This window comes from Oculina patagonica, chromosome 8 (assembly GCF_052425735.1).
Source record: "Oculina patagonica isolate OP01 chromosome 8, crgOcupat, whole genome shotgun sequence".
Lineage (NCBI taxonomy): Eukaryota > Metazoa > Cnidaria > Anthozoa > Scleractinia > Oculinidae > Oculina > Oculina patagonica.
The window spans coordinates 30,499,928-30,524,320 of NC_135765.1; the positions used below are offsets into that span (position 1 = coordinate 30,499,928).

Here is a 24,393-nt window from a genome sequence, read left to right on the forward strand (position 1 = left end):
GTGGGACAAAGAAAAAATCCTAAGTTTCCTACGGGAATTGAACCCATGACCTCCCAATCACTGGTCAGATGGTCTAACGTTTGAGCTACGGAAAGAACTCGTCACATGCTATGTAAATTTCTGTAATCTCCATGAATATCTTATTCCACAAATCGAGAGAACTTTATTAGAAATAATAAAATAGCTGAGTCTCTCCCAGGTAATCGTTCTTATATAAAAAGCTCTTCATTATCAGAGTTCTACATGACTAAACGGTATACGAAAGTAGAACGCGTAGAACTGTTCGCGCCATTTTTCGCGCGTAAAAAACGTTGATAAAAACCCGACAAAAATGATAGCCCGGGTTCGCTCTACGCCTTCTCGGGAGCGGAATGATGTAACTGTGAACTTTATGTAATGTTTAATAAACGAGCAGGAGTGCTTTATCACGTTTAAAACACGAGGCGCAGCCGAGTGTTTTGGACTTGATAAAACACTAACTGCGAATTTATTGAACGGTTTCAAAAACCTCTGATGTTGATCTTTGATTTTGGGTGTTTTTGGCCATGAAAATTGGACATAAAATTGAGCCGTGTTTTTATCAGAAATAAAGAAATGAATTATGAGTTTTTGAACAGAGTATAAAAACATAGCTCATAGTCCGTTTGACAAGCATGCTTGACTAGGTAGTAAAAACGAAATCTTATTTCGATAAAAATTTTTTTTTTTTCCCAATGATATTCAATACATTTATTGTGCACTGACTGAGGAAAAGATAAAGTTTTGTCATGTTTAACTGATCATAAACATTTTTTCTTGGACTTCCTAGTGGTTAGAAAGAAAGCAAGTAGCTCCATGTATCTTGTTTAAATTCCAAAAAACACGGTGTTGGTTTTACACAAGAGAGAAAAGCTTAAAATAGGCAGAAAAGGTTTACAAATGAATTTGGAAACTCCACGTGGCTCTACTCTGAGTCCCAGTCCATGTCCGAGTCCGAGTCAGATCTAGAGCCATAGTCAAACTCAAGATCAGAGTCAGGGTCCTGTTTAAGGGAGAAAACACGACTGCCATGTTTCAAGCGGCGGAGATCAGTAATTGCCGCTTCACCTATTTGATTGCCAGACAAATCCAACCATGTCAGACTTGTATTCAATTTAAGTGCTTCAGCTAATAAAACCAGTAGCACCATGGTCACCAATCATATTTTTAGCCAAATCCAACCATCTCATAGTTGTATTCTCTTTGAGAGCTTCTGCAAGACCAGCAGCGCCATCGTCATCAATGTAATTGTTAGACAAATCCAACCGTGTCAGAGTTGTATTCCCTTTAAGTGCTTCAGCTAAACCAGTAGCGCCATGGTCACAAATCCCATTGCCAGCCAAATCCAACTGTGACAGATTTGTATTCCCTTTGAGAGCTTCTGCTAGACTTACAGCGCCCTTGTCATAAACGCAGTTGTGAGAAAAATCCAGCCGTGTCATACTTGTATTCCCTTTGAGAGCTTCTGCTAGGCTAGGAGCTCCCTGGTCATGAATGTAATTGTTAGACAAATCCAACAGTGTCCGATTTGTTCTCCCTTTCAGTGCTTCAGCTAGATTAGTAACGCACAGGTCACCAATCATATTTTTAGCCAAATTCAACCGTCTCAAAGTTGTATTCCCTTTGAGAGCTTCTGCTAGGCTAGCAGCGCCCTCGTCATGAATGTAATTGTTAGACAAATCCAACGATGTCATATTTGTATTCATTTTAAGTGCTTCAGCTAGAACAACAACGTCACTGAGCCTCACTTAACGTCACTGCGACAGTAAGAGTTTGAAGTATAAGAAATGACCCACACACACGTGCCAATTTCAAGTGGAAACTGCCGTGGTCTTTTTTACATTCGTTAATGCACTCTAACAAAACAAAACAATCATCGTCATCGTCGTCTTCATAGTTCACTTGTGTCGTTAAACTCTTGACAAGAGCTTCTGTTGTTTCCTCACAACGTAACGCTGTCATGCCACATGTGAATTTTAGCACCTCTTTCAGCTCATGGAAGTATCTTCTGTCCGAAGCTAAACTGTCGGCATTAATTTCTTTGTCGAGAAGCTGATAACACAGATAAAATGCTGCAAAGAATTCTTGGAAACTCTTGTGTAGAAAGCTGTAACGTCGGCGCGGTCTTAGTTTGCTGCCTCCTGGCTGAACTGACAGAAATCCGAATCCAGGTAAGTCAGCAGAATGACTTCCAAGCTCACTTTCCTTAAAGTCCAAGTTGTCTTCACGCAGACACTTCATAGCTATCCAGCCAAGGTGTTTCAACTGAGGTTTGTAAGCTTCAATGAGATCCCCGTTGTCTTCTGATATTCCTTTCTTCTGTATGTACCGTCTCAGGACACACTGTACTATTTCCAGGTATAGTTTAGCTCTACTATCTGTAAAAACACCCTGAAATTCCTCGCAAAAAAGACAAAGAAGTGCAATGTTAAGAGGGTTTGCTGTCATGTCTCTTAGGTTTTCATCATTTTCCAGCTTAGACAAGAGCTTATGGGTCAAATCTTCCATGGTTTTGAAGTACTTGACGATAAAATTCCATGCATCTTCTTCGGTAAATCCTTGGATCTCCAGCAGGGTGTCACAGTGTATTCTTACCTTTATTCCAACCTCGTGTCGTGCCGTAGCAACCAGGTGACATTTTTGAAGTACTCTGCCGTGAATGATTTCTGAAAACATTGGCAGTTTATTCGTTGGAACCTCGTCTAATCCATCAATTATCAGCAGTACGTTAGACTGGCTGTGACGAATGAAGTTGAAGAATCTTTCTCTGACGTCTTCGTCAACATCTCGACGCAGAAGGTGATCATCAATGGCTTCCCATAGGTCAGACTTCATATCACGACACCTCAGTTGCATTTGTCCGCGTTTCTCTCGTTTTCTTCGGCTCTTTTCAATTTGAGACGCCTGCGGAGGAGGCTAATTTTGTAGCCAACTTTTACACTGAATAACTACAGTGAATAGTAGCCTGCTCCGCAGGCGTCTCAAATTGAAAAGAGCCGAAGAAAACGAGAGAAACGCGAAAATAATGGGCTCGGCCTTCCTGTGTTATGTGAACCGGAAGCGCGAAGGGGTGAAGAGGGTGAAGAGGGAAAGAGAGACGCCTGCCATATAAAGACAACATCCGGCCGAACTGCACATCTTCACCGCGCATAGCAATTTTCTACTAGTCGGGTGTAGGAGCTCGAAATTTGTCGTACAAATTTTTATCGGAATGGGGTCGGGCAATTTTTTTGGTATGTTTTAGTCACTGGAATTTAAGACAATTGTAAAGAATGATTTAACAAAATAGTCTTACAACTTCATACAAATAACTTAAGTTTAAAATAAAAGTGTCGGTTTGAAAGGCAACGAAAGTTTGTTCGCTCGCTTTATTTCGATGGAGGCTTCAAACGAGTACTCCAGGGAGACAATACACGCAATTATATAGATGTTATTGGACTACTAGTTGTGTATTACGGCTGGTTAATATACAATCTTCGTTCACTGTCCAAAATCCATGCGCGCAATTGGTTGAAATAGATCACGTGATTTTGCTTTACCTGTCGTCAGCAAACTCAGACAGTGCAGTATTGACAATAATGCACAAAAATCGTGCATTATTGAAAATGTCTTCAGCTTCAAGGCTTGTAGAAGTGAAAGAAAAGTATATTCCTCAAATTATCAACGATCCAATACCAAACAAAATCGAAGAGGATAACAACTTGAAGCGCTTTCATGTTCAAAGGTAAACTGCAGCTCAATAAATACATTTTTGTGTGCGATTGACTTGCTTGTAGTTGCTTGATTGTGAAAGCCCGGTCGACTTGCATTGAACAAGCTTCTCGCGGACTGTATTTATGAACGACCACAGCTGATGAACGATTTTATGAACCATTAAGCTTCATTTCTGTACGGCTAATTTGTGATTTTTATATTATTGATGTAATCCCGTGTAATTATGTACTACTACACTTCTCATTTTTAAACATTAAGTTTGTTGTTTGAAGTTCGTTAATTATATAAGTCGATGATCGCTTGCAGTTCGATGCAGTGTACTCAGATTGTATATTAAAAGGGTTAGAGTCTGTTCGTTCGTGTTTTGTTGACAAATACACGCACTTGCTGGCCTGAACTCAAAATTTTTAATACTGCACTCGGCTACGCCTCATGCAGTATTGAAAATTTCTCGTTCATTGTGCGGCCAGCGAGTGCGTGTATTTGTCAAGAAAAAACTCACAACAGTCTCTAACCCATAAATAACTTCACGAATGAAAACGCAAAGATGGAAAGAAAAGGGTAGAAATTCGAATCGAATACTCGACACAACAAGGCCAGTAAACAAAAGGTTCCGAGCAAAAAGCCGAATAGCGATGCAAAATCATACCTTTTCGTTTAGTTCCTTTTGAAGTGTAAATAATGCTCCTCACAGATCCTTGGCTGGAAGCTGGAGGGAGCATTTTCGTTGGTGTTGTTGTTCTAGGAGGTGAAACATTTTCAGTTTCTTCGGCAGCAGCAGTCTTCTTCTCGTGCAGACTTTTCAAATCTCCCTTCAAAAGTGCTATTTCGCCTTCTTTCACTTCTGCGGCTAACTTCTTCTGTTTCACTTCTCTCAGCGTTTTCTTATATTCTGTACTGACCACGGAAATTTTTGTAATTTTGCGGTACACTTTACCTGTCTTTTGAGTCATTTGAGTTTCTGCCATGATAAAGTGTGATCCATGTGATATTTCAAAACTTCGACGCAGCCCTCCCCAGATATATTTGCTGGGTCGACAAACGCAACCAAGCCTACCCCGGGTACAGTAACATATCTCTGCGGTACAGTGACATGTCCATACTTGTCGATAATAAGTTGATAAGTGGTAGGCGTCTCTCTTCCCCTCCCCCCTACGGAAATTTGTTTCTCGCGCTTCCGGTTTGCATAACACAGGAAGCCCAAGACAGTATTTTCGGGTTTCTCTCGTTTTCTTCGTTCTTTTCAATTTGAGACGCCTGCGGAGGAGGCGAAGTGAATGAATTTGTTTAAACTTTGCACACGGTAAAAAATAAAAGATAAGTTTTAAATTTGCGTACGTGACTGAGCAACCCATTTCAGTGCGTCGATGTTAAGACAAATATAGGAAAGAAAAGTAAGACAGGAATTTGCCCACAATATTATGCAAAATTTATTGACGTCATTTTGTATAAAGCAAAACGACAAGGCCATCCCAATAAGATGTTTCGTTTCCCATCGCCCCGTCTCTTGTGATGGTGGGTCGGTCGGTCGGTCGGGCAAAAAAAAAAAAAGAAAAAAAGAATGAACACTTGAATGCTTCTGGGTTCCAGAGAAGGCCGGGCTGCTTAGTAAGAAAGCCTGATTACAAAGTCAACTCGAAAACGTGGTCTTTTCGTTCGTTATTCCTTAACAGTCTTTAAATAACGTAGTATCGATGTTTATTTAAGACGAAGACATCACATCATATCAATCGTTGTTAATAAAACAAGATCGTGTGCTTGTAAAGTGAAGTACTTGCTTCTTTGACTAGTGAATTTGAATTTTTTTTTATACTTTTCGAAAAAATGGGTCGGTCGGTCGGGCGAAAAATTTTATTGGGATGGCCCAAGAGAATCGTAAAACTATTTTCTATTCTTAGAAAGCAGAGAATAAGCTCTTAATTTGTTTTGGCCATGAGTTGTATTAAAGCAAAACAATAAGTGGATCGTAAAACTATTTTCTATTCTTTAGAAAGGGCTGGAGAGAATAAACTCAATTAATTTTTAGGCCATTAGTTGTTCTGCCTCGAGCTTATGATGGATTTATATTTATCTTGCACCTATGGGCCAGCGTATGCATTAAAGCTTTGACCGCATATTTATCAAAATGAAAACATTGTTACTCCAGCAAAAAAATAAATAAATAAATAAATAAAATAATAAATAAATAAATAAATAAATAAATAAAAGGGAGCTTCGCTTTTAGGCTTGCCTAAATCTATATATTAAAAGGTGATAAATAACCAAACGAAAGATAGAATTACTTGGTTATGGGTTATCACTTTCTTGAACGCATTAATAATTCATAAAATTAAAACAAAAGCAATCAGATCAGTGACGGTGGTTTGGATTTATGATCTTATTTTATAAGGATAAATTTTAACTTTTCTGGATTCTTTGATTTCTCCTTAGTTTTAGTTTCGATTAAGAAGATATATCAAACACTAGAGAGAGTGTTTTATCACATTTCCAAAAACCTTGATGTTCGTCTTAATACCCCGCTGCGTTTCGTATTTTCAAATCTCTTCTTCAGGGTGTCAACCTCGTTCCCAAGGGTCTCTCTCTCTCCCCGCCCCCAAGAGAGACCCTGGGAACGAGGTTGTTCTTGGTGTTTGAAGATGTGATAAAAAACTCTCTCTCCTCTTTGATTTATAATATCTTGTGTGATGTCTGGCAGAGGAAATATCAAACATTGATCTTAAACAGATATAACGTATTTTTAATGTTACGCTAGTTTGATAGCTAAAGAGACGTAAACTGTCTCATGTAACCGCTATTTTCAGTTTATGTTGTTCCACCCAGGCCAAAAAACATTAAAGTCAGCCATTGGAAAAAATTGAACTTAAATATAAATTACAATATATAACCAGAGTCGAAGCTACATACTGCAAATGAAATAACTGTTTGAAGACTGCTTGTAGAAAATAATTCTTTACTTTACCGAATTCTAGCAAGCAAACAAAAAAAGTTAAAACGCTGATAAAGTAAACGTCTTTAACCATCTGCATTGGACTATATTTTGCAAGATTTCATTAAAAGGATCTTTTAAGATCAGTTCCTGGGAAGGCCTTTCTGAATGACCTTCCCTGTAGACTTGATGGTTGATCCTGTACACTTTCAGGGATTCATCAGTATAATTACAGTTCTTTTAGGGAAGCTGTCGTCGAATCGATTTTTGTTACTGCACCAGGTCCATCAGTTTGTTAGTTTAATTATTACTTCTGCAAAAACGGAAGCAGTTGGGCGTGAATTGCGCTTCGTCTGCACAAGTATCACGATGGCGAATGGACCTCTTCAGTGGAGAACGGCTTGAGCTATAGCTGTGTCATTTGCCCGTCCTCCACATTAATACTCGTCTGATAACTGGCAGGTACAAGCTATAAGAAATTAAAAAAAAAAACAGTTAAGAGTTGAATTTGATTACAACGTTACTATAAAATGCTGCAAAGATTTGTCTCTACCGACACCAAGAACTGATAACCTACAGTGGTGCTTTCTTGTCGAACAATCTTCCTGAGGAACAAAGTACTGCAAAATCCTCAGGTCACCTTAAGCAAAACACTAATAAATGGTTCGCTGGATCGGAGTCCTACACGGTAAATATGTAAACCAGTAAATAGAGAACTATGTTTCATCTATAACCGTGTTATAAATAAAGTTCTTTTTTTATTTTTTTTTTCATTCATTCATTTTCGTTCATTGAATGCACATATATCTAAATAAAATGAAATAAAATGTTTTCGCCTAAATTCAGTTATACCCTGGGAGCTTTATATCTCAGAAAATTTCTTTATATCCTGGCTGCAGTTTGAAAACTATTAAAGCAAGTAAGATGTTTGCGATAACATACTTCTTCGGTGCTTTAAAGCCATCATCTACCATACCATGTACGTAACGCACGCTGAGATTACCTAACAGTCAGGGCCAGACCTCCCAGTAATGCCCGCTCGGTCCGGAAACTGGAAAGACCCCAGGCAATATTATCCCAGTACGATCCTCGTGCTCGGTTAACTAAGAAGTAAGTAAATGGAGTTAAAAGTCAGTAAAAGTTTATTATACAGAAAATGAGGAGGTGGACGATCACTCACTTATCATAAAACCACACTTAGAACGTCAAAGTGAACTCTTAGCTAACCTATGTTTCCTCAGTCCCACTATGACATCGTTCCATTGTGCCACTTTCCACTGTGCCGTTGTTGCACTGTGCCACTGTTCCACTGTGCCATCGTTCCACTGTGCATCTGTTCCACTGTGCCGTTGTTGCACTGTGCATCTGTTCCACTGTGCAATCGTTCCACTGTGCCGCTGTTCCACTGTGCATCTGTTTCACTGTGCATCTGTTTCACTGTGCATCTGTTCCACTGTGCATCTGTTTCACTGTGCATCTGTTCCACTGTGAATCTGTTTCACTGTGCAATCGTTCCACTGTTTCACTGTGCATCTGTTCCACTGTGCATCTGTTCCACTGTGCAATCGTTCCACTGTGCATCTCTTCCACTGTGCATCTGTTTCACTGTGCATCTGTTCCACTGTGCCACTGTTCCACTGTGCATCTGTTCCACTGTGCATCTGTTCCACTGTGCCACTGTTCCACTGTGCATCTGTTCCACTGTGCCGCTGATCCACTGTTCATCTGTTCCACTGTGCATCTGTTCCACTGTACATCTGTTCCACTGTGCATCTGTTTCACTGTGCATCTGTTCCACTGTGCATCTGTTCCACTGTGTATCTGTTCCACTGTGCATCTGTTCCACTGTACATCTGTTCCACTGTGCATCTGTTTCACTGTGCATCTGTTCCACTGTGCATCTGTTCCACTGTGCCGCTGTTCCACTGTGCATCTGTTCCACTGTGCATCTGTTCCACTGTGCATCTGTTCCACTGTGCATCTGTTCCACTGTGCAATCGTTCCACTGTGCCGCTGTTCCACTGTGCATCTGTTCCACTGTGCATCTGTTTCACTGTGCATCTGTTCCACTGTGCAATAGATCCACTGTGCCGCTGTTCCACTGTGCATCTGTTTCACTGTGCATCTGTTCCACTGTGCCACTGTTCCACTGTGCATCTGTTACACTGTGCCACTGTGCCACTGTTCCACTGTGCATCTGTTCCACTGTGCCGCTGTTCCACTGTGCATCTGTTCCACTGTGCATCTTTTCCACTGTACATCTGTTCCACTGTGCATCTGTTCCACTGTGCATCTGTTCCACTGTGCATCTGTTCCACTGTGCATCTGTTTCACTGTGCATCTGTTCCACTGTACATCTGTTCCACTGTGCATCTGTTTCACTGTGCATCTGTTCCACTGTGCATCTGTTCCACTGTGCATCTGTTTCACTGTGCATCTGTTCCACTGTGCCACTGTTCCACTGTGCATCTGTTCCACTGTGCCGCTGTCCCACCGCGCCACTGTTTCACTGTGCCTCCATTCCACTGTGCCACTGTTCCACTGTGCCACTGTTTCACTGTGCACTGTTTCACTGTGCACCATTCCATTATGCCAATTTTCCACTGTGCCATCGTTCCCCCATGCCTCCATCTCTGCTTTACTATGCCACTGTTCCACTTTAATATTGTTTTATTGTTCCACTGTGCCTCTGCCTTCACTGAAGCCACTGTCCCACGGTGCGACTGTGCCTCGGTGCCACTTTGCCACTGTTTAATGTGTGACCGTTCCACTGCGACACTGTACCTCTGTACCATTGTGCCACGTTTCCACTGTGCAACTGTGCCTCACTTACACTGTACCCCTGACCATTGCAGAGCTGTACTCTGCCACTGATACGTAGTGCCGCTGTACCTCTGTTTCACTCTGCCTGCGTTTCACTGTGCTACTGTGCTTTTGTTTAACTATACGGACTGTTGTCCCACTTTTCCTCCGCCTCCACTTTGCAATTGTCCTACTGTACGACTTTGCCCCTGTTCTACTGCGGGACTGTTGCGCTGTGCCACTGTCACCATGCACAACTGTACAACGGTGCGTCTGTTCTACAGTGCCATTTTAACATATTGCCACTGCTCCACTGTTCCATTGTTTTACACTGCCACTGTTTCATAGTGCTGCTGTAACTCTGTTTCACTCCGCCTCAGCTCCACTGTACCACTGTTCCTCTGTACCACTATTCTTTTGTTCCTCTGTGCCTCTGCCTCCACTGTGCCACTGTCCTAAAGTGCGACCGTACCTCTGTTTGACTGTTTGACTGCGCCACTATTCCACTGTTTTTCTACCTACTGCACGACTAAACCACTGTGCCCTTGGGTCTGAACCATTTTTGCATGGTTCCACTGTGTGACTTCCACTTTGCCTCTGTTCCTCTATGACTCTGCTCCGTTTTGCCGCTGTACCTTTGTTCCAATTTGTCTGTTTCACTGTGCCACTCTTTATCCGTGCCGAGCTGCTTCACTGTATCACTTTGCCACTTATATTACTTTTCGATTGTTCCAACGTGCCTCTGCCTCCGCTGTGCCACTCCCCCGGTGTGTCATTGTTACACTGTGCCTCTGTACCAATGCGCCACGATTCCAATGTGCATCTGTCCCATTGTACCAATCTTCCACTGTGCATTTGTCCCACTATGTCTATGCGACACTGAGTACTGTTTCCCTGTGCCACTGTTCCACTACCACTGCTCCACTGTGCGCCGTTCGAGTGCACCAATGTTCCACTGTGCGACTTTTACACTTTGCCATTTTTTACTGCGCTGTCCAAGCGTGCCACTGTTTCACTGTACCTGTGTCCTTCTTTACTACTATGTCTCTGTGTCACCGTGACACTGTTGCTTTGTTTTACACTTCCACCGTTCCTCTGCAATCCCGCGCCTTTTTTCCACTGTATCACTGCTAAACTGTCCCACCGATGTCCAGCTCCCCTGTTCAACTGAACTACTTTCCTACAGTGTCACTGTTTCACTGTTCCTCTGCTCCATTGTACCTTTAATTCAGTGCACGACAGTTCTGCAGTTGTACTGTTCCAATGTGCCTCTGCTCAAATGTACTTCTGATCTACTGTTCCACATAGCCCCTGTGCGAGTGTTCCACAATTTTTCTGTTTTATTGTGCCACATTGCCACTGTTTTACTGTGCCACTATTATATTGCACCTTTGTTTACAGTCAAACTGTGCGTCTGTACCACTGTTTCACTGTTCTATCGCTCCAGTGTGCCACCGCACGTCTGTTCTACTATGGCACTGTTCCTGTTGTGCCACTGTCCCACTGGTACACTTTGCCACTGTGGTAACGTGACTTTGACGCTCTTACTTGCTTTTACTGTGAAAATGTTCTACGGTGTTACTGTGCCATTATTCCACCATACTCCTGTGACTCTTTTCCACTGGTCCACTGTGCCGCTGTTATTTACAGTGCTACTTCTCCATCGTGCGCCGTATCACTGTCCCAGTGTTCCACAGTGGTCACTGTTCTACGTTTTACTTTGTCACAGTTTCACTGTCTCTGTTCGACCGTGCCACAGTTCCACTGTATCTTTGTTCAACTGTGGCCCTGTGCCTCTGTTTTGCCACTGCTCCACTGTACCCTCCTCCACTGTGCTCCGTTCCACTTTGCCACCGTTTCACTGTGCAACTGTTTAACGATTGGTTCACTGAGTCTCTATCCGCCCATGCAAGACCTCCACTGTGCCTGTTCAATTGTGGCCTCGATGCCACTGTGCAAGTCCTCAGCTGTGCCTCTGTGGCACTGTTCCACTAATTCCCTTGTGCAACTGTTCCACAGTGCTACTGTTTCATTGTTTTAATTTTTTTTCTGGTGGGAGGGTTATGGGTTGAGGAGACAGTTTGTGATACCCAAATGCTGGCGAAGTAAGCTAACATCGAGATAAACTAAGGTAAAGTTTATCTGCAATCTTGAACTATGCCTGCTGAAACAAATTTAAATTCACTTTAACTTCTAAAAAATATAGCCCTCCTCTCTTTCCTTTATTCGAGGTTGTTTCGTTTTACTCATTTAGACAAAAATCTTCAATAGTTCAGACAAAGCCAGCAAAAATCGAGATCGAAGCAAAAGTTGTCTACAATCTCGGACTGTGAGACATGAAGACGACTGTAGCGGATGTAATATCAGTTTTAATCTGTGTTTCAACAGCATTGTCTCCGATTAATTTCAGCTTTGTGTTACGGTACTTGATATTTATAGTCTCGCAAAGAGAAAAGACGTACTCGAATATCTCTAACTATCGGGTTTTATAATTATGGTACGAATGCCTTATATCAGTATAAATGATTTCATCGAGGATGCCTTTTAAGTGAAACAATAAAACACAGAATCTCCTTTATATACCTTAAGCCAACCACATGAATCAAACGTAACTTGTTAATAATGCAAGGAAAAGAGCCTGACACAAAACTGGTATCTAAGAGAAAAATCACTTATTTATTTACATCTGTTATAAAGCTTAAGATGCACTTATTACAAGTTAATGAAACTCCTGAAGTTTTTTTTTCACTCAAAACAATAAAAGTTATATTAATTAAAGCAATTTTCTATGGCTCGAATTTAATTTCAATACCATCTTGGTAGCGAATTAACGCAGCTATGAATTCACGAAGCTATGATTATAAGAAAGTTGCCACTGTGTGCGCTCAATACAATCTGAGCGGTTATTGTTTTGTTTTGATTTTTTCTAGAATATCGCTCAAAACTCTAGAATCCCACTAAATGATATACGGGCAAGGTACCCTGGATGAAGGAATAGTTTGTTGACTTTTACTGAACGACTTCGCCTCTGTTCTATTATTTGTTTTTTATATGATCTGTTATACAGTATGATTTCACCGAAAACTTTTTACATGTTTAAAAGGAAGTGAAGCAGTGTCAAATAACTGAAGGAATGCGACGGATAAAGAATCATTAAAGTTCATTTCACTTTTCTGGAGTAGTGTACGCCATCTATTTGGCGTAAACTGTGCGAAATTAATTGGAAATAATAAAACAAAAAAGCCGGACTCTGGAAACGCTTTGAATAAGAAAACACTTTTTACTCACAATTTGAAGACAGTACACATCTTTCAAGTGCATTAAACTATATTCATTCATTGTGCAATCACTGAGAAAAAAGCTCAGTTTCATAGTTTCATGATAGTTTATCGGCAATCGTAACTATTTTTCTTTAACTTCCTTGTGGTTACAAAAAAAAAAATAGCTCAATTATTTTTTCTAAAATTTCGTATAAAAAATGCGGTGGTGGATTTTACACAACACAGCTCATGCAAAAAGACGAAACCTGTAAAATAAAATTTCAAACCTCCACGTGAGAAGAGTCCTTTTTGTTAACTTAAATAAGAGTCTCTATTGTTTTAGTTTTTAGTTTTTGTTTTTTAATTTTGTCAGACTTGTGTTGTTTTGTAATGCTTCAGCTAGTCCAGCAGCACCGTGGTCGCCAATGTTATTGTAAGACAAATCCAACACTGTCAGTCTTGTGTTGTTTTGTAATGCTTCAGCTAGTCCAGCAGCACCGTGGTCGCCAATGTTATTGTCAGACAAATGCAACACTGTCAGACTTGTGTTGTTTTGTAATGCTTCAGCTAGTCCAGCAGCACCGTGGTCGCCAATGTTATTGCCAGACAAATCCAACTCTGTCAGACTTGTGTTGTTTTGTAATGCTTCAGCTAGTCCAGCAGCACCGTGGTCGCCAATGTTATTGCCAGACAAATGCAACACTGTCAGACTTGTGTTGTTTTGTAATGCTTCAGCTAGTCCAGTAGCACCGTGGTCGCCAATGTTATTGCGAGACAAATACAACACTGTCAGACTTGTGTTGTTTTGTAATGCTTCAGCTAGTCCAGCAGCACCGTGGTCGCCAATGTTATTGTAAGACAAATACAACACTGTCAGACTTGTGTTGTTTTGTAATGCTTCAGCTAGTCCAGTAGCACCGTGGTCGCCAATGTTATTGACAGACAAATACAACTCTGTCAGACTTGTGTTGTTTTGTAATGCTTCAGCTAGTCCAGCAGCACCGTGGTCGCCAATGTTATTGAAACACAAATTCAACCCTGTCAGACTTGTGTTGTTTTGTAATGCTTCAGCTAGTCCAGCAGCACCGTGGTCACCAATGTTATTGCTATACAAATTCAACACTGTCAGACTTGAATTGCACTTAAGTGCTTCAGCTAGAACAACAGCGTCAGCGCCAGTTATCCTTCTGAGACAAAGAGCTTTACGTTTAAGCAATGAACCAGAAACACGTGCCAATTTTATGTGAAAATTACTGTTTTCTTTTTTACATTCTCTAATGCACTCCACTACAACAGAAAAGCAGCCACCGTCATCTTCATGGTTCACTTGTGTTATACTCTTGACAAGAGCTTCTGTTGTTTTTTCGCAACGTGCCGCTATCATGCCACATGTGAATTTAAGCACCTCTTGCAGCTCATGAAAGTACCTTCTGTCACCAGCTAAGCTGTCGGCACTGATTTCTTTATCGTCTTTATCGAGAAGCCGACAACACAGATAAAAAGCTGCAAAAAATTCTTGAAAACTCTTATGTAGAAAGCTGTAACGTCGGTGCGGTCTTAGTTTGCTGCCTCCTGGCTGAACTGACAGAAATCCGAATCCAGGTAAGTCAGCTGAATGGCTTCCAAGCTCACTTTCCTCAAAGTCCAAGTTGTCTTCACGCAGACCCTTCAAAGCTATCCAGCCAAGGTGTTTCAACTGAGTTTTGAAAGCGTCAATGAGATCCTCGTTGTTTTCTGATAATCCTTTCTTCTGTACGTACCGTCTTTGGACACACTGTACTATTTCCATGTAAAGTTCAGTCCCACTTTCTGGAAAAACACCCTTGAATTCATCGCAAACGAGGCAAAGAAGTGCAATGTTAAGAGGGTTTGCTGACATTTCTTTTAGGTTTTTATCATTTTCCAACTTGGACGAGAGCTTTTTGGCCAAATCCTCCGTGGTTTTGAAGTACTTGACGATAAACTTCCGTGCATCTTCTTCGGTAAATCCTTCGATCTCCAGCAGGGTGTCACAGTGTATTCTTACCTTTATTCCAGCCTCGTGCCGTGCCGTAGCAACCAAGCGACATTTTGGAAGTATTCTGCCCTGAATGATTTCTGAAAACATTGGCAGTTTATTCGCTGGAACCTCGTCTAATCCATCAAGTATCAGCAGTACGTTAGCCTGGTTCTGGCGAATGAAGTTAAAGAATCTTTCTCTGACGTCTTCTTCAACATCTCGAGGCAGAAGTTGATCATCAATGGCCTCCTGTAGGTACTTCGGCAACTCATCTTTTTCTCTTTTCTCTCGAGGAAGACGGTCATCAACGGACTTCATATCACGACACCTCAGCAGCAACACTGTTTCAAACCTTGGAAAGCAATCTTCAGAATCTTCTTTTTCTTGTTTTCCTGTAGCCCAGTCATAAACAAGCTTTTTGCAGTACGTTGTCTTCCCCATACCAGGTTTTCCTTCAATTAACACTGTTCTTGGTTGTTCGCATTCTTCTTGGGGTTTAAAGATCCCAGACATGTTCACAGTGTTGGTTGTCGCTGTTCCTCTCGTTTTCTTCCTGCTGACCACCTTGAGTCTGGTGAAAATATCATCAAGATGAAAGTGAAACTCTTCACACCATGGAAACGGAGCAAGCCATCCCTCGCGGAGTTTGTAGAGCTGACGAATTCCATCAGTAATCTCGGTTGGATCAAAAACATCTAGAAGTAAATAGATAAAAGCCACTTTAAGTACCTTCTCTATTCAGAGATATAAATTTAGACGGCCTGATATCCGGACATTTCCTAACAGACAAATGGAAAGTAAGCAAGACGAAGAAAAAAACGAAAAACAGGAATAACAGAAAGACCAGTCACTTTTTAAATCTTTGTCTACCTGAGCTCGCTCCCTGCAACCACTAAAATGCATTCTTTCTGTTTGGTTTTACTTAAAATATTGTCTGCATCTCAAACCGTTTTCAAGATAAACTTTACCAGAAGTCCCCGAAGGGTTTTTTAGGGTGAAATCTGTGAGGTGCGGAAAATTTGCCGCTTCTTTGTGGTCGCGCGCTTGCAATGTAACGATATTCTTAAAATTTCTCGAGCAGGAATGGTAGAAGTCATGCAGTTATCTTATAATTCGGCTCGGCGATCTGTTCCGACATTTTTAATAGAAGCAACATTTAGTATAATTTATAATTTTGGGACATTATGCATTTGTGAAGAATGTTGTTAAATTTGAAAGTCGCAGGTAAAACTTTTATGTTATCGTCACCAATGCAAAATGCATTCATCCAGACAAAACTAGTCAGTTTTTTATGCTGCAAATACGCTAACACACGAACTATGATTTTAACCACACTACAACATTTAACTACATTCTCCAAAAAATAGCAGTAGATCATACCTTCCATCCGGGGTTTCTTTTTTACAGGAGGCAGTTGGCTCATTATATCATCCAACTTTTCTCTGATCTTTCCAGTTTCATCTTTCATCTGCTCAAGTTTGTCCTTGCCGTTTTCTGAAAAAAATAAACATGTACTCCTTTTGAATGGTCCCTTTTAATTGTCACTTTTTCTCTAATTTTGCGTAAAAAACACACTTTTCCGTTGTCAAAAGGTGTTCATATTAACACTTCCTATTTTTCATTTGAGGCCAAGTTGTATTGCATTTTTAAAGCAAAATATAAATTTTCATGCAGTTCCTCAAATGTTTCCGAGTTTTGGTTTTTCAACTGGAAAAGATAGATTCGTTCTCACTTCATTTTTGCTTTGAGCATTAAAAGAATTGACGTCGCCTGCTTATGTCGTAAGAAGGGCCATTAAGATTATACCAAGATAAATAAATTGCCATCTAAGGATAAAACATTGTACATTAGGTTTGAGTTAAAGTACATTGAAGTCAGAAGTTCGGAGCAAAAATGCTATTATTGTTCTGCCTAGATTATATATGGCACCTTGTTCTTATGACGTTACAAAATATAAGACAAGGGAGGAGAGAGCCTGCCAGAATGAGCTAGTGAGCTAGAATTAGCGAGCAGAGTAAGGGGCAGTTAATGACATTTTTAAACTTTTCAGAGTAGACAAATTTAATTGCAAGCCCAGCCAAGATATGGAAAATTGTATTTCCTACTGAAAGAACCACAGCATGTCAGTTTCAATGCAGATTTTATAGGCGATTTTATACACGAAAACACTACTTTTTCACCTTTTCTAAATTTCTCTTTCGCTAGATTTGTTTTGTACTGTGCCAAAACGTAACTATCTCCGCCTTTTATTTAGAACTGACCTTCATCCATGGTTTCTTGTCTTTGTGCCATCAAAGTGTCCAACTTGTCGCTAATGTTTCCTATTTCACTTTTCATCTGTTGAAGATCGTTTCTAATTTTGTCTGAGGATAACAATTTTACATCAGCTTTTGTTCAAGTGCAATCAATCAGGTGACTTAATATTCTTGCATAAGCTATCAACACTATTTATAGTTATATCAAACTTGAAAAATACTAATGTGTAGAAAAGCATCAAATTCTAGCAGTTTGACAATAAGTTAATCTTAAAAATTACTTAGCCTGATATTTTTTTTTAAATGTAAATCCGCTTTTGGAACCGGATAATGTTTTAAATGTCACCGATATTAGTTTCTTGAAAAAGTCATTCCATCGTTTTTGCCTTTTGGTTTATTCGTTATTTGAGGATTTAAGCGTATTTAAGTCAGGGAAACCTTCTTTGTGGCTTATAGATTTGTGAGTTGTATCTCCAATCATCTAATAAAACCAAAGAATAAAGCACTGACCTTCATCTTGGCTTGATCCCGTTAAAGAGTCTAACTTTTCATTGATGTTTTTCACTTGACTTCCCATTTGATCGAGTTTCTCTTTGATGTTTTCTGAAGATCAAAAAGTCAGCACGTCAGTTTTAATTTCAAGTGATATAAAGGTTGCTCATTATGTTCACGTTTTGTCAAATCTTTTTTTTTTTTTCAAATTGTTTGGTATATAACATCATAATAGTCATACAGATGTCGCGGCAGCCATAATTTCAAATATACGCAATATAGAGCGACGAAAAACGCGTATTTTTACTCGTATTTTCCGAGGACCATAAGAGAGTGGAATGCACTCCCTGCAGCGATTGTTGAGTCCGACTCTCTTACGTCTTTCCAGTCTGGACTGCGCGAGCATTTTTATTAATTTAGTGGTTTACCCATATAATTTTAGTATTTTTAGATTTTTAGAATTTTTAGATTTTTAGAATTAATTTAGAATTTTTCAGTTATTATATATGTACATATTGTATTTTTACTTATTTTTAGACGTTGGTGTGATATCCGTATGGACTTTTTACCGACATATTAAATGTAGATGTAGATGTAGACCAGTCCCCCTCACACCGCTGGTAGGGTGTGCCGTCCGCTTATTTTCTACTAGCTTTAAACTTTCCTTTGACCGCCTTCTTAAGGTCAGGGTTTTTATCTCAATAGTCGTTTCTTTTTTATGTTGTGAGCGCCAAGTGCAAAAAGTTCCATGCTTCATCCTTTCATCCTGTACTTTGCTTAAAACACTAACCTGTATCTTGGCTCGTTCCTTGTGCTTCCCTTAAATTGTTCATCTTAACGCTTACATTTTTCACTTGTTTTTCAACCTGTTCAAGTTTGTCTTTGATGTTTCCTGAGGATTAAAAAAAACATTTCACGATTATTTTGATTTCTAGAATGATAATCTAAATATACATGTAATAGGCAATTACAAATAGAGATAACAGACTGGGGGAAGGGATCCAGCTGGATTCTGTTTTTAATTAAAACAGGCACTCATTTTGCAGCATGATTAGGGAAGAATTCTTTTTTGGCTGTTCAGTTTTTTCATTGAACCCCTGGTGCAGAGGGGAGTATTTAATCCTCTTCTTTATGTTTACCAGTGATATTACAGATCGTAAATTAAACATTTGTGCGTCGCCAGACCAGACCTGTTTCGCCTTCTGATACAGGCAAATAACGACATTATATTTTTCATAAAGGTATCTCAATTATTAAGTTTTTCTCGACGCTTTCCATTAGTTTTCAACACATTCATGCTACAAGTTAAAACTGTGCATTTGAATTTTTGAAGGCTGTTGGCTAAGTAAATTTAAAAACATACCTTCCACTTCTCCAAGTTTATCCTCGATGTTGCCTTTTTCTTCCTTTAACTCCTTGAGTAGTTCTTAAACAAGAAAGAAATTAGTTAACAAGCCAACACGATAATGTAGTTCTGTCGTTTATCAATGCAACTTTGATTACAGTCGTCCATTGTAAAGTAAATGATTAGAATCGTAGTTGCCTGTTTTGCAACATTTTAGGCTAAATTCTAACATACCTTCTATCTCATCAAGTTTGTCCTTGATGTTGTCTTCATCTTTCTTCCATTGCTTTAGCAGCTCTCTGTAGTGTTCCTCTGTGTCGGGATCCATGCACTCAATCTTGAGCTTATTGATAGCGGCTCCATAACTCGCTCCTCCCAGTGCTACCAGCGCGTTACTGATATCCTGCCAGTAGGTGTTTAAGGTTGCATCGTCCACAGAAGCTTGGCTGGCATGGCCGTACACAGTATTACGGTAGTACTTCACCCTGGCTATGTTGGCTTCTTTACTTGTGTCAGCAGGAGGCGGAAGACTGTCCCAGCCAGTGGCAGGAGCGTGCAAACCACAGATATTCCTCAGCAGTACCATCAGAAGCGTTATATCAAAGCTCGCTGATGAAACAGATGAAGGAATTGTAGGGTACAACTTTCCCCATTGTGTAGGATTGAGGATTCTCCTCGTCCTAAGGGTCTGTAATGTCGCATGTTCTGGATGACGTGCCAAAACAAGATGCAGTCCTGCTGGAGGGTGTATACCATCAAAAGTGTCCCTCAAGGCCTGGGATCCCACATCCACCAGAAGACGGCACAACCGAGCGTAGTTGGTCATCTCCTTGGTGGATGCAACTGGTGGTGGAGCAGCTGAAGCCATGGGCTGACGACCAATTGAACCTACAGAAACGTTTTCATGTTAGTACAGAAATTATATATAAATTAGTCGCTATTGGTTTCTTGTAACCTAGTAATTGTAACAAAATGAGCGACATTCTCTTTAATTTTGTTGTTGTGGTTATCATCAGTTAAGCTGTGCCTGCAGATCACGGATGGTCCTATCTGGGTTTACACAAAAGGAGAGCAATAACCACTAGAGAAAATGTAAGAAAGCAATTACACAGATACGAATTTTTTAGACCTTTTAAATACACAGTCAACAAAATGCTGCTTACCCTAATTCATGAAGATAATAATGTTCTTTTATAGTTTATTTCTCTGTTCCTAATCCCCAGATGCTGACCGTCCACAATAGGAATAGTGAAGAAAGACCTGCAGAGGAAGCCGACATATTATTGCTTAAGCTAATTTTATCATAGAAACATCGAACAATCATACGAAAAAGACGAAACTCTTTAAAGGATGCTGATAAAGCTTGATAACCTGAAAGTGTTTCTTTGTTATATGTGACAGTTCCTTAGAAACTCTCTAATGCAACACTGGAAGACGTTTTCATAGCCTAACTAACCTTTGGTAAAAATATTCACGAAAACCATTTTTATTCACTACTGATTAGATATCGGGCCATATAGTTTGACAAAATTTTCAATCTTAATTTCTTACTTTCAGTAATCTTTACCCCTGCCAGTAAAAACATAATGTAGGATCAAGAGAAAATCGGATCAGTTACGAGTTATATCTTCCTTAACAACAGTTACAATAAAGAATGCAAATGCCATTTACAGACTGAAATGAAACTCACTAAGGTTTCTATACAAAAATAAAACTGACATCAAGAATAAAAAGAACTTTGAAAAATTGCTATTTGTATGAAGATGAATTGAAGATGAACTCAACAACAATACAGTTGCAAGGCAATCGAGATCAGAATGTTATGCACCAGTTAATACTGAATGTTAGAGCCAGACAATGCATTAATAATGGCTTATAGTAAAAACAAAATTAAAGCTCCCTTTTTCCTTCTCTTCTCTTTTCAGACTAAGGCCCGGTTCAGACGCCGTACTTTTCATGAGCCGAACTCAATTAGAATTTGGACCGACCCAAATTGACAAAAAAACGCCTCTTGATTCAGACGCCGTACTTTTTGGCCGATCCGAGGCCGTTCCTAATACAGTTCCAATACTTGAGGTAAACTGCTGGCAAAATACATTATAATAATGTATGAATTAGGATCGGCACATGAAAAGTACGGCGTCTGAATCAAAGCCGTTCCAAAGGCGTCCCACAGGCGAAATTCTCGGCCAAGCCAGGCGGGAAGAACGGCAGGGGCGGATCCAGGGGGGGTGGATTGGGTGGCTAGCCACCCCCCTTGATCCACCAAAAAAATGAAAATAAACATGTTAAAATAGAAAATAAGGACAATGCCTATCCACTTTTCATAGTCTGGCGGCCGTTCAAAGTTAAGGACGGCCATTTTCCAAAATACACTGAGGAGATTTTCGACAGCCTGTTTTACTAACGAAAAAAAATAGATTTCTTTTAGCTTTCAAGAGTTGTTTTAGCCTTGATGGAATGATTTTCTTCTCCATTTACATCTTTTTTAGCGAGTTTTCCTGCCGTTTTTTCGGATCGAAGCGATTTCACAAGCAAGCAATGTCGCCAAAGTTGTCCCCAGGCCACTTTGCCAAGGGTTAAAAATTTCCACGAACGTGGGTGAACAAAAAAAAAACGTATATCAGTGCTTTCCTGTAAAATCGTGGCCTGTCAACTTTAAATTTCAATCACTGTTCATTTCATAATTGAGAACTAGACTTTTTCTCTGAAATATAACTCAAGGTAAGTTGGGGAAAGAATATTTAGCGAAATTATCAAGGAAGAACAGTGGTTTATATAACTTAATTGACAGCTGTATAAAGCTGCTCAGAATCGCGGAAATCACGTCTAAGAGGCTTCAACTTTTCAAATTTTCTGAGGGGGCATGCCCCCAGACCCCCCTAGGGAGATGGAGCCTATGGCTCCATGAAATATGGGCCTCAGGCCCAAATTAATTTGCACTTCCACTTTCAAAAAACTACCTTTAAAGCCTGAAACCCCCTTCCCCCACAAAAACAACTGAGGCTTGAAAAATATAGTATACTAAACAAAAATATTGGTAAACAGCCACCCCCCTTTGAAAAATCCTGGATCCGCCCCTGGAACGGGTGAGCCATTCCAAATTGAAATAGCCGTTCTAATTTGATTCAGACACCGATTTTTTCATGTACCTAATTCAAGGAATTATGGGCTGCACACTCAAACTCTCTCGCATGTTATAAACTGCCTGTGTCTAACTTGTTTACTCTTTCGCTACAGTGAAGCTGTTGTATTTGCCTATTCTTGCATGCCTTTCTGGACCCGTTTTGAATAAATTTAGGATTGAAAGGTTCAGCCAGTCAAGCCATGATCAAAGATATAATTATTCCTCTTAACCATTGAAAAAGGAAAGTAAATCAAGTGTTTGACGAATTAGTATTTGCGACACAAATTCACAAAAACCAACAAGCAAAAGTTTTCCACCTTTATTGTTTAGAGCAATCCATTATGACACTATGCTAAATATAACCTATTGATTACAAGCCTAGAACGCACATTCCAGACGTTCAAATGCTTAAACCGATCAAATCTGAAATAACATTTTCTTACCTTACAAAATAAATTGGGTTCTTATTCACTTGTTCAAATTCTCTCGTAAATAAAGTAGAAGCAGGCAGTCAGCAAGGAGTTAAAAAGGCAGAAATAAACAGGTTGGGTATAATTAATAATGGTGTTTACACTGTAATAACATTATAATTAGTACGCGTTTTGAGGAAGTATTCCTCGAATTGTATCAACAAAACATCGATTATAAATCACAATAGCAGAGAAAATATTTTGAGTCTGATCCATGAGTCAAGTTTATAAATATCACATCCCCGAACAGTTGTGCAGTTGTCATCAAGGCTGGTGAGGTTCGCTGCTGAGCAAGTGGTTCTACTCCTAGCTAGTGTCGCTTCTAATGATCAAATTGTTTCCTGACGATCGCTGGTATGCTTGTTTTCATAAGCCTCTTTCGAAAGGATCACTGACTAGTTTTGTTCAGTGGTTGTCAATGATTTACCGACATGAACAACAAGTTTGAAACAGGATAAATTTCACATTTCACTTCCGCTTTCGGTTAATACTCGTGTGATTACGTTTCTCGATATCTATTCGGGACTTAACTGCTAGTAATGAATAACTGCTAGGTCACGATACATATAAACCGAAGAAAAAGCTTCTAACAATGAAACAATCTAGGAAATAAGTTAAACTTCTCCTGCTTTCTTTCCTTTGCAATGCAGAGTAGATTGCGTTCGTTGCACAAATATGCTTAACTTTGCTTAACTTGCTTACGTTTCATAAATTTTAATAAACGCATCGCGCTTACCTTGAAGGTAAAAGTCTCTGATCGAAGGCCTTTACTGCACTCCCTTTGTTGTTTGCAATCGATTTGCAGCCATTGACAACGTACAAATGTGGTCCAGAAGCTGCATGAAAGGAACATCTACAATCAACAACGTCGATAACTGTGAATTCCGTCTGGTCACGCGAATTGAATAATCTCAGTAAATGTTCTCACTTTACCTGTGATCTCGTTAAAGTGCTTTTATGTAGGTGAAATCGATTCATAAACCTTCTAGAATCAGTTCATGTTCGCCGATGCACGCTCTCCGCGCAAACTATACAGGGTGTTGTCATTCTCGTTCCCAGAGCCTTCCGTTTCTTTTGGTCACGTGGTCAGCGAAACGAAGGTTTTCTACGCTGAAGATTGCACGGAATCTAAACCTCGCAGGTAAAGACAAAATTAGTTTTGAACGTAAGCCTGCATACATGAAGCATGAACCATGACAAAACGCAAAACTGATTAAACGATACAGGAGTATATTCACATTCTAGTATTTCAGAAGGCAGGGCCTTCCTTCTTCAAGGTCTTTCAAAGAAGGACTCTAAAGATTAAACGTTACAGATTTAAAATATGAAAAATACCATATAACACGTAAATAACAGAAGACTAAGTGACACGGCTTAAGTAATAAGCCGGCTAATAGGAAACGGCAGAAAAACAAAACAAACTAACGTTAAAATTTAAAATTTGAAAGGATGAAGAAACGTTTTAGCATGAAATTTCAAAAATGCTATAAAAGATGCTATAAATGGTACAAAGCTTAATACTATAATAACAATATGAGTGATAAAATAAACTATGAAATGTTTTAAACCAAAAAAATCAAGCATCTGACCTCTTTCACTGACTAGTACTGGACATGTTTTACTTGTCACGATTAGATTAAACGAGTTCAAGTGGAACTAGTTTCATGTCAGTAACGTTATGAGTGTTACACAGAAAATGTTCTGATTACGTGGGTTTAGAGCTCAGGTCAGTTTGTTTGCGATGTTCGTTGAAACCCCAGGGTTGAAGTCGTCTTTACGTTTGGTTTCTCCTTCGTATTGTTTGTGTCAGCGGTTGCACTTTACCTATCCCCTTGCCTCTTCGAAATCGCGGCCCTCGCCCGGCTGAAGATTACTTGACCCTCGCCCCGCAGAAGGTTTCTCGAATCTACTAAAAGTTCTTGGTGTTTTAGGCGATTTTTCTCTTCCCTGTTCCTTCCTTCCTAAGATGGATCGCCTACAACACC

The 24,393-nt window shown here is 39.9% G+C and overlaps 3 protein-coding genes across 4 annotated transcripts in view; all 3 read right to left on the reverse strand.

Moving 5' to 3' along the window:
- LOC144664476 (uncharacterized) overlaps positions 1-24,393 on the reverse strand; it is a 39,375-nt gene that overhangs the window by 115 nt on the left and 14,867 nt on the right. The gene's annotated exons all lie outside the window — the stretch shown is intronic.
- On the reverse strand, positions 762-23,433 carry LOC144664491 (uncharacterized). The gene is made up of 10 exons (XM_078525652.1): positions 23,342-23,433; positions 23,145-23,261; positions 19,975-20,071; positions 19,046-19,699; positions 18,830-18,892; positions 18,257-18,358; positions 17,485-17,577; positions 16,981-17,082; positions 13,087-15,414; positions 762-1,705 (listed from the first exon to the last, which is right to left on the reverse strand). Exons 4-10 carry the CDS (start codon positions 19,677-19,679, stop codon positions 1,143-1,145), a joined length of 3,885 nt encoding a protein of 1,294 aa, XP_078381778.1. The 5' UTR covers positions 19,680-19,699; positions 19,975-20,071; positions 23,145-23,261; positions 23,342-23,433; the 3' UTR covers positions 762-1,142.
- On the reverse strand, positions 6,453-8,772 carry LOC144664486 (uncharacterized). Of its 2 annotated transcripts, none has more exons than XM_078525646.1 (3): positions 7,886-8,772; positions 7,662-7,761; positions 6,453-7,127 (listed from the first exon to the last, which is right to left on the reverse strand). In XM_078525646.1, exon 1 carries the CDS (start codon positions 8,685-8,687, stop codon positions 8,181-8,183), a length of 507 nt encoding a protein of 168 aa, XP_078381772.1. In that variant the 5' UTR covers positions 8,688-8,772; the 3' UTR covers positions 6,453-7,127; positions 7,662-7,761; positions 7,886-8,180. The 2 variants fall into 2 exon arrangements, with proteins under 2 accessions (XP_078381772.1, XP_078381773.1); XM_078525647.1 differs by having other exon boundaries at positions 7,601-7,761.